This window comes from Gossypium hirsutum, chromosome A07 (genome assembly GCF_007990345.1).
Source record: "Gossypium hirsutum isolate 1008001.06 chromosome A07, Gossypium_hirsutum_v2.1, whole genome shotgun sequence".
Taxonomy (NCBI): domain Eukaryota; kingdom Viridiplantae; phylum Streptophyta; class Magnoliopsida; order Malvales; family Malvaceae; genus Gossypium; species Gossypium hirsutum.
The window spans coordinates 21203286-21213629 of NC_053430.1; the positions used below are offsets into that span (position 1 = coordinate 21203286).

The window sequence follows — 10344 nt, forward strand, 5'->3', positions numbered from 1 at the left end:
TATATATAAGTTGATTACGTATAAATGTGGATTTCATTCCAAATATGAATACAAATGTATGTTCTTTGACTAAATTGTGATTCATTAAATTGTATCGCAATAATTGTAAGTATGTTCTTTGACTTACAAAAGTTGGGCTTTAATTGGACACTATCTCTTTCTTAAGTTTTATAGAATTTGGAAGTGAGTTATGGAATAATATTTTAATAATGTATCATTTTTTCAGCCTATTTCAATTTCATTTAGCTATATTATATATGTAAAGTTTTGAATAAATAAATAAAAATATTTTATTTTAAAAAATTGTTGATAATTAAATATATATTAATAAAAACGGTATATTAAATTGATATAATAGAGATATCATATTGATTCGAAATTTACATGCATAATAAATATAAATATATTAATAAATTTAATAATTAGATTGTTAAAATTTTAAGGTATAAAAAGTTGTGAACAACTTTAATTTACATTAATATAAAAAGATTAAAAAATATATTTTAGAGTAAAGATTGTGTTGAATTAGTCATCATTATCTAATAAGTTAAGGTGATTGGGAAGATTATAATATAATCAAGTTTGAGTATAAAACTGGAGGGAAAGAAATTCATGCTTTGAACGACAAATTTTGCAATTAATTGAATGAAACAAAACCTCGAATCTCTATAATGTCGTCCAAAATGAAGGCGTTTTTTGCAGCTTGCATTCTTTTGCTGTCCACTCTTGTTTTTTTCACTACTACAACATCAGCTCGTGCTCTAGTTATCCAAAGTAGACCAAATTTATTTATCAGCTTAATTGTGAGATTTGGGTCTGGTTTTATTACCTAATGTTTTACTTTGATCCATATATAAACAGTGTTTTTTTTTTTGGTTTTTAGTATATAATAAATTAGCTTAATTATGAGATTTGGGTCTGATTTTGGTTTTTGTGTTTAAAATAAGTGATATTGTTGATTTCTGCAGAAAAGGAAAGGAATCCCATACCGAAGCCAAAGCCAGGTCCTAGGTGTAGTAAGGTACATGGTAAACGTGTATGCATAGGATATTGATAAAACCAAAGAAAAACTACATATGTATATATATACATGCCCAAGTTTCTTCCTCATCTTGTTCTTCAGGCCAGTATATGTATATAAGCTGGCTTTCATTGATGTATTTATCTGCACTTTGGAAATCGGAATTGTAATTCGTGGTAATGTTTGATGTAGTTGAAAGTGTTCTTGAAAATAATTCGCGCTCACATCTTTTTTTATTATTATCACATCAGTGATGGTGTAAATTAAATTAAAATTCAATCCGCAAAATCATAAAATTAATAGAGATAGACTCGTACTACAAAGCTGATGAAAATATCAACCTTCTATAATGTTGTGAATTGAACGCATTTTTCTCTCAACTTTCTTTAAATGGTCAGAGTTAGTTTTTGTTGAGGTTAAAAATAATAATTGTGGTGAAATTAGTTATTATAATGGTTTGATTGGATATTTTAGTAACGAGATTAAAATTACTGGTACGATGTGTGTTTAAATTCAAACATAACTATAAGGGTAAGAAAATAAAATGATTATTAAAGGTATTATATTAAAAATAATATATAATAGAAGTTTTAAATTATTTTATTTTTATGAAATTATTAAAAATATGTGAAATTATAATTTTATTTAATAACATGTATCACATGCAAACATATTAAATTATTGTTTTATAATCAATTTAAATTATTTAGGCTTAAAAATTAAAATGCAATTTGGTACTTAAACTTGCCGATTTTTCCTAATTTGGTACTTGTGGTTTTTTTGACTAATGTGATACCTAATTTTGGTAAAGGTTACATATATTAGTCCAATAACTTAACACCATTTGTTCTTTTTTTTTTTTCTTGATATGGTGCATCGAACTAATGAAGGATAGACACGTATATAGGAAATTGATGAGCGCAAAACGAAAATCGATCACTCTTATAACACTCTCCTTCCCCTTGTCCTTAGAGTTTTGACCACCTAGTTTCATTAACACAATAAAAACAATAATTCAAGTTAGTATTACAAGAATCAAACATCGAATCACCTAAATCAATTAAAGTTAATGCATTCGATGCAAAAACCTTATTTCATTTTTAAAATTTATAGAAAACAATAACTCAGACTTGAATCTAAACTCACCTAAATTGAAATCTAATTATGTAATTAGCATCTAGAATTTAAAAACACACTATCTTCACTAAATTAAGATCAAAATCTTAAAACAAACCTTGGCTCATTAGGAATACCTATTTTTTGGTACAACTTCAAAACAACTCTATAGAATGATCACAACAAATTGAAGATACAAAACAAACTAGATCACAACAAATCAAAATATTACAATGAGTGTCAAGTTGTAACCTATGAACTAGATGTTTACTTACCCATGAATGGTCTGGATTCGAACATGATTGTAAATCTAAATCACAAACAATTGCGATCTTAAACTCAATCATAGACCAGCAAAATCAAAACAAAAGAAAAGAAAGAGAACAATAGAATCATCCCAACACAAGACGAAGATTTGAGAAAGACCTAGGAAAATCTTAAATGAAATTGGGAGAATTTTCGTTAACGAGAAAACTGCACTCATTTTAGAGAGAAAACCAACCAAGTCTCTGCTTAATCCTCTATGAGAAAACTTGTTTGGTAGTCAAGATTTTAATTACTTCCTTTTCTTTTATTACATAATTTGAATTTTCAGTTTGTGTTAACAATCAATTACTAAATCAGCCATTCAGTTTTGTCCCTCAACTATTCCCCCCATCTTTTGCCACTTTTCAGAAAGTTTACAATTTGTTATCTCCTATAAATAAATTATACCTTGCTTATGTAAATAGATAAAGGGTCGTATGTCTATATTCGTTTGTATTGGAAGTAACTGTAAGTAATTTAATAATTTGTATACGTGATTAGTTTTTCTTATCATTATTATTTTTAAAATATTACATATTTATATAAGTTTTAACATATTTATGTATTTTATTTTTGCATATTATGATTTGGGATTATTATTTCCAGACCTATTTTAATTATTTTTAGTGTCGTATTTAAATTTACAATATCAACCTCAGTCTAGATTTTATTCTAATAAAATTTATTATATATGAATCTTATTCAAATTTAAATCCAAATATTATTTTTCTATTTTAATCTAAGTACAGATATTATTTCGATTATCAATCTTTTCATGACAATTGTTCATATGTGTAATTATACATAACGGTGATTGTACTTCTAAAAAATATTTTACAAGATCAACCTTCCGTCTTTATTTTTGCAGCCACATTTTCAGAAGAGTTGCAGGCAATGGGATTAACTTACTTAACGCCGTTATTCAAAAGCGTTACCAGAATGGAACTCTAAATGGTAATAAAATCGAAAATGAAAAGCACTTACAGCAAAGCTACAAATGATACGCTCAAAACATCCAATAAATCCACAGATATTGTAAACTGCAATGCCATGTCGATTCAAACTTATGTTGCTCCGCCTCTTTATTGTTATTGAACAGTTCATGTTCAGACACATTTCTGAACATGTATATGGGGGTATAATCCTATAAGAACCCCCTAGATTCATGAAAAAAAAAAAAACTCAAAAGGAAAAATTAAACATACTCATATCAAACATGTCCCCCTCGTATCCAGCAAACAACCAATAAAAATCGTAAACGATTCCAATTTGCTTTGCATTCAGTACGTTCTACATCATATGCATACATATATCTGGGACAAGTTTAATTGATCCGTATTGTCAATTATGTACAATAAGACATTGCATTGAAAGAATGAGAGAATATGGTGAAAAGATAAGACCTGCTGCCTGCTAGTAAAAATTTTCAAATGCAAGTAAAAGGGGGTAGGCATGGTAATCACGGAGCTAAGAACTAGAGCAGGAATGTGAAAAAACTAAAGGGGAATAAAAACTTACCCCCAGAAATAATACTTCATGAACACCGTCCCGAGTCCTCGATCATCATTCCTTTCAGACTCTTGGCTAACCAGATTGCCGTCTCCCTTGGGGACACCTTATCTTTCCCAAAAGGCTTCAGAACGACTGCGAGCTCTTCCAACCTGTTCTGCTGCAGTAACTCTGCAGACAATTCTAGAAGCCCTTCAAGTGCCTCTGCCCTTTGCCTAAAAGACTTGACATCCAAAGTTTCCTTTGCTGGTATCTCCTCTTCTGGCACAGAAGAGCTGGGTTTTGCAGGCTCTGGTGAATTAGATTTTTGAGATGAGGAAATGGAGTTCCTAACATCCATTTCTTTAACACCAGAATGATCAGAACCATTTGATTTTGAATTTAAAGCTTCGGAGCAACTTGATGACTTAAGGGTCACTGGACTACTCATGTTTCCTATATCCAATTCATCCCTCACAACATTTATGAGTTTCCCAACATCCATATTTTGTGTGCCCATTTCTACTTTTTCGATTACAGGCTGCTCACTGCCAACACGGAAACTACTATGCCTTATAACATGAATAACATCACCGAAAGCTGGAGGATGACAGGTCTCAGCTGGTTTTTCAGTTGTTTGATTATGAACATTTGATCCTTCATCTGGCTGTGAATTCTTCTGGCTGGATGAAATTGGTAAGGCAACGCAATGCATAGTTTCTGCAACTGATGAGAGAAGTTCCATTACAGTGAACTTGTCATCACCATTCGATGCAGAAGAAATATGAGAGTGGAGCATCATGTCAGGCCTACTAGGTCCATTTGCCACAGTTTCATCCTTCGCACTTGACCTGATAATGGAGCACCCTTCCCCAGTAGTTGGCCCACTTAAAGGGGCATTTCCCCCAATACTTAACCTGATTATTGAGGCATCATCGCTGCTACTTAACCTGCTTATAGGGGCACCATCACTGCTACTTGGCCTGCTTATTTGAACATCATTCCTACTACTTGGGCTGCATATAGGGGCATCATCCCTGCTACTAGTCCGGATTAAAGGAGCATCAACCCTACTAATTTTTGTCCTGCTTACAGAAGTATCATCTTTCGGAACAGATATTTCTTCAGAAATCATGCCTGTAAGGTCCAATGGGACACTCAGACTCACTTTTGCATCAACTAAAGTGGAATGAGGAAGATCCTGGGTTGGAGCAGACTCTTCAGTTAAACACCTGACAGATTTATGATTGTGCCTGTGGCTTTCTCTTGATAGAACCTCAGGCATCTCGGATTTCAGACCAGGGGAGCTGTATGGTGGATACGATTCCAAGCTATTGACGTGGGTGATTATCTCATGATTATGTGCCTGTTCCTTCATGCTGCTAAAAGCGGTTGTTGCATCATCACAAATCTCAAATGCTTGAATTGAGATGGAAGATGAGACAGAATTGCTGCTCTCTGTTTGCACCCCCTCAGTAGCTCCAGTTAGAGCTATCTCAGCTTCTAGTTTTATCTCCCTAGAATCATTTGTATGGCAACCTTTGTGCAGCTGAGGAGGAATAGCATCACGCTCCTGGTTTGTCTCTGTAGATCCTAACTTTGGTATGTTGGTTTGCCCATTTGAAACTTCAGTTCTAGCGTGCTTCATTCTTCCTGTAATAGTTGATCTTCTTGCAACAGTGGGAAGAGTTCTTTGCCTCGGCTTAGAAATTTGTCCATCTTCAGCAAAATGCTTCCCAGGTGCAGGCGGAGGAAGCCCTTCATGTCTAGGTTTAGTCTTCGGGGAGGATTCAGTTAAAGGTAACTAGAGAGAAGAATCTTGCAAAATAAGTGACGATACCAATAACAAATTAAATTAAAACAAATTTACTAAGTGGCATTTATACCTGGTGCTTCAAATGGTTTGAACTTGGCATCCTTTTTGCAGCATCTAGAGGTAACTTTGCCGAGGGAACAGTTGGTGAATCTGCATTGGCCTTTGAAGTGCAAGAAGGTGGTTTGAGAACTTTGGGAGATGCATCCACATTACTTTTTTGAGTCAATCCATCCACAGTTTTTGTGCTGTTGCCTCTCATTGGGGAACCATTTTCTATTACTTTCCCTATGCTTTTGATGGTTTTTGTTTCCTTTGATTGAACATTAGATCCCTGTTCCGAATTAGAACGATGTGTTATTCCTTTTCCATCAACTTTGCAAGTAAAAGTAGCGGGGCCATTCTCTTCTTTACGCGGTAGGTCCTGCTTGGTGCCATCTTTATCATCATTAGAAATAGTATCGGTGTCAATGACCTCACTATTGCTATTTGTAACGATTGTGGCAGTTTTTCTGTCGTTTGAAAGCAAACTATCTTTATCACTACATGAGCTATTACTATTCTGGCTCTCGTCCATATTTTTCCTGTTACCATGACCAGAGGAAATGTGCTCATCTGCAGAGCAATTCATTGAAGGGGAGCTAAACGATGGACGATATTGATCAACATATGGCTGCAAATAAGGGTGCTTCAAAAGCTCCGTTGCCTAGAAAATCCAAACTGTCACATTGAAGTCCTGCAGGTCAAGAATTCTGAGCTGAGTGAAAAGAAAAATAACTTACGCTGGGTCGATGCTCTGGATTCTTTCTTAGCATGCCCTTGATAAATGTTTTCCTGCGAGTGTAACATTATACATATTAACTATCATGTATGTGAGGAGCTGACTAATAGACAGATGATAAAGCATTAATCATACCACCCCCCAAATACAGATTATTGAGTCCCTTGGGATTTTAAACAAAATTCACAACTTGTGCTTTATAAAATAAAATAGATAAAAGAGTTTCCGAGACATGTAAGAAGGAATTCAATTAAGAGATCTACACCTGGTCCAAACATAATATATAAAATAATAATTAAAAGCAACAAGGAGGAATAGAATCACAGTCAGAGCATGAAAAATCATGGAGAATACTTGGTCATCATGAAACATACTACAGTGAACTCTAAAAATAAAAATTAAGACTTACAACGACGGAGAGTAACAAGAAGGTAAAGGGCCAATGGCGGAGCGATTTATCTTGCTTATTAGACCTGCCATGTCCTAGAACAAGTTTGACAACAAAATTAGTTGAATAAAAAAAAAATTAGTACATGGTTAAAGGAGGCAAAAAAAATTAGTAGTTGCAGAAAACCTCTCAAAGGACATTACATTACACCAGACAAATAGAGAACAGTAAGTACTTTGCCAGCATTTTTTAAAAGAGCAGAGGACGGTTTCATGGAAAGCTGTTATGAACCTAGCAAAGCTTACTACTAATAATTCCTAATTCAGATAAACAGACTGAAAGTTGTGTTCCATTTGGCAATGGAGAAAATTCCACCATAAGATTAAAGGAAGAAAAAAAAAAAAAAACATAGAAGTTTTAATGTTTCCTATACTTGCCAACATGGGATATATGTTACACCTAAAATCAAGGTTATCATAGCAGAATACAAGAAACAGATCCAACCAAAGGAACTGTCAGAACTCTTACAAAAGCTTTAAATGCAGGGCGATGAGCAGCCATCTCATACATACAGCAGCCTGTTCAACAAGAAGCCAGTTAGCCCAAAAAGAATCTATACAAATCAACAATTTATTTAGAAAAAGGCATACCCAGAGACCATATATCAGACTTGAAACCATAAGGAATATCTGCAAGCAGTTCAGGACACATGTAATTGGGGGTGCCAACCACCTGAGACATGCATAAAACAACCATTATCTTGCACATTCTTAGGTAAGGAAGAATAAATGCGTATGAAAAATGAGATCCAAGGTAAATAACTTTTATCTTAATTGAAAAAGCTCCAAACTCTGTAAATGGTTGGCTGTCAGTATGAAGTTTTAGTAGATTAGTGGCACGTACAAAATTTGTGTCTATAGACACCATGTACCTAATGTATACTGCTATGTATGGAACTTAAGTCTTTTGGCATTTATAACTGATATGACATATTCATTGAATATAAGCCCCCTTTGATAAAGTAGCGAGAAGTGGCATATATGTATATATTCTCAAATTTTCAGTAATGGAGTCATCCATCCAGAAAGTGATAAGGTATCAATCAATAATTTTTTTATTTCTTTCCTCGAAGAACAAAAGTGATTCCTTAAGTTAGTCTAATTGGTCTAATTATAATTTTGCTTGCCAATTAGTAACAATTTGTTCTCAGAGGATAAAGCTCTAATGTAACTGAAAGCCGTGCCACACACATATGTTTGTTCCTTTTGACAAGTCATATTATTTTTCTACTCTATCAGTCCCTCAACAGGTTGGGCTGAGACAGCCAACCTTGAAGGAATGAGTTAGCAACGCTATCAATACCATGCTATGATGCGCGATTTTGCAATAGAATGCACAGGGGAATTGAGGCATCAGAAAACAGAAAACAAATAATAACAGCAAGCTCTGTTTTTGAGCTAAGTAGCAGATCTTATTACCCAACTGTAGGAAGAAATAAAAAGAAATGGTAGAAAACAATGAATCAAAAACATCTTTTCTATCACTGGAGATGGTTGGAAAAGATTTTAAAAAGTTCATCAAAAAGTAGTTCATGACATAGTACATACCGAGGAAGCCAAATCATCTGCCTTTAGAGTTTTGGCAAGTCCAAAATCCCCTAAACCAGGACAGACCAGAGAGATAGTTTAGGATAACAATCAAAGAATATGTAGTCAGGTAGGATATCTAATATAACTCAATGATGATAAAGAAAAGGAAAAAGAGAGAGAACCCATAAGAAACCAAGGATAAAAAGGAAAAGACACTCACCAAGGCGGACATCTTGATCTTTGGTAAGAAAAATATTGGAACACTGCCAAGATAGTGCAAAAAGTCAGTCCATAAATCATCAAGTTATTAGAAAGACTAATCTAATTAAAAACATACCTTTAGGTCACGATGCAGAACATAATTTGAATGCAGATATTCAACTGCCAGAAGCAGCTGCACAAACCACTTGCAGAGTTTCTGGAACATGTTTACAATCAGTGGTGTTAACTGCAAGTCATAACTCAATAAGAAACTAGGAAAACCAACAGGTATTGTGAAATTAGATTACCTCCTCGGGGAAATAGACCCCATTTGATTTTTTCATCAACCCAGCCCTGTGGTAAAAGAATAACAAAAAGAACAATATTGGCACATTGGTAATATTGCAGAAATTGAGAAGCAAAGTTCTCCATACAAGCTTGGAAACTCACATATCACCGCCTTCACAGTATCCGGTAACAATGCAAACAAAGCAACCCTACATTACGATCACAAAACTCAAAATCAGCATCAATAAAAGGCAGTCACGTACTCTACAAGCTACTATTTAAAAGTATATTTCTATTCGAGAATCCTAGCAAATGAAAAAAAGAGTAGTAGAGTATACTTTCTCAACCCAAGCTTCCTTAAACTCCACAATGTAAGGATGCTGAACTCGCGCGATAAGTGCCATCTACATTCCACAAAATTCAAACCAAATTAAAGGAAATTTAAACTCTCTATTACTGATTAAATTATTTAAACAAAATAAATTAACTAACTTCTTGATGTGCAGATCGTCTGCAACGCTCCGTTTGCCGCGCCAGTCTGATCTTCTTCAACACATACCTGAAATTTTTGAAAAAAAACACCAAAAAATTCAGAATAGAAGAAGAAAAACATATTAAAAAATTGGAAAGTAGAAATTAGAAGAATACTTTTTCTTCTCGGATTTGTGGTGGACGAGAATGGCAGCACCGAAAGCACCACGGCCGATCTGTTCCATGATTTCGTATTGATCCATTCGAGACTCCATTGCTTTTAACTCTTTGCTCGATCTTTTTCTTCTTCCAAATCAAATGTTCGAAATATGGCGAGAAAAATAAAATTAGAGAGAAAGAAAATCAATTCAGTTTCGTCTTAAAAACTTTCCCCCCCGGATCTCGACAACATTGCCGGATTCTTAGCTTCAATTTCAATGCTGCCAATGCGTTTCAGCAAAAATTATAAGAAACCATTTTAACGATCATAATTTTTCAAAGCCATCGAAATCTTCGTCTACGATTCTCTCCTCTTTTTTCCATTGCCGTTGAGTTCTCGAAAGATTTCTCTTAAGCTTCACTCCATAAAAAACCATGGAGAAAATAAGTACGGAGAAATGATTTTTCTTGTTTTTTAATTAGGATTCTTGTAGACAGATAGCGGTGGTTAAGTAACTAAGCAAGACGGTTAGCAGTTAACCGAAGGTAAAAGTAGAACTTAATTCGAATATTTTCAGATATTTAACTTATAATTCTTTTCGGTGGAAGTAAACAGTCAACAACAGCGATGCGATTACAAAGATAACAAAATTAACACTCAGAGCAAGTTAAGCCAGTCCTATCCTCGATCAGTAGGAAATTGGTAATCCTTAAAAATTTATA

General features: G+C 34.0%; 1 protein-coding gene across 2 annotated transcripts; it reads right to left on the reverse strand.

Moving 5' to 3' along the window:
• Window positions 1–3631: 3631 nt before the first annotated feature.
• LOC107953157 (serine/threonine-protein kinase Nek5) lies at window positions 3632–10104 on the reverse strand. Of its 2 annotated transcripts, XM_016888391.2 has the most exons (14): window positions 9640–10104; window positions 9484–9550; window positions 9330–9395; window positions 9154–9200; window positions 9012–9057; window positions 8840–8920; window positions 8723–8765; window positions 8521–8570; window positions 7564–7645; window positions 7442–7491; window positions 6935–7008; window positions 6527–6578; window positions 5818–6450; window positions 3632–5735 (listed from the first exon to the last, which is right to left on the reverse strand). In XM_016888391.2, the coding sequence occupies exons 1-14, from the start codon at window positions 9735–9737 to the stop codon at window positions 3978–3980; spliced, it is 3147 nt and encodes a 1048-aa protein (XP_016743880.1). In that variant the 5' UTR covers window positions 9738–10104; the 3' UTR covers window positions 3632–3977. The 2 variants fall into 2 exon arrangements, with proteins under 2 accessions (XP_016743880.1, XP_040973686.1); XM_041117752.1 differs by lacking the exons at window positions 9012–9057; window positions 9154–9200; window positions 9330–9395; window positions 9484–9550; window positions 9640–10104 and having other exon boundaries at window positions 7572–7645.
• Window positions 10105–10344: the final 240 nt, after the last annotated feature.

What these genes read in the sequence shown, in the direction of transcription:
- LOC107953157 (XM_016888391.2), bottom strand. Translation starts at nt 9,737, where the DNA reads ATGGAGTCTCGAATGGATCAATACGAAATCATGGAACAGATCGGCCGT. An exon ending in TACTGTGAAGGCGGTGATAT is followed by an intron (nt 9,058 to 9,153) that starts GTGAGTTTCCAA and finishes CTTTTACCACAG; the next exon opens with GGCTGGGTTGATGAAAAAAT. An exon ending in GTCTGATATATGGTCTCTGG is followed by an intron (nt 7,492 to 7,563) that starts GTATGCCTTTTT and finishes CTTGTTGAACAG; the next exon opens with GCTGCTGTATGTATGAGATG.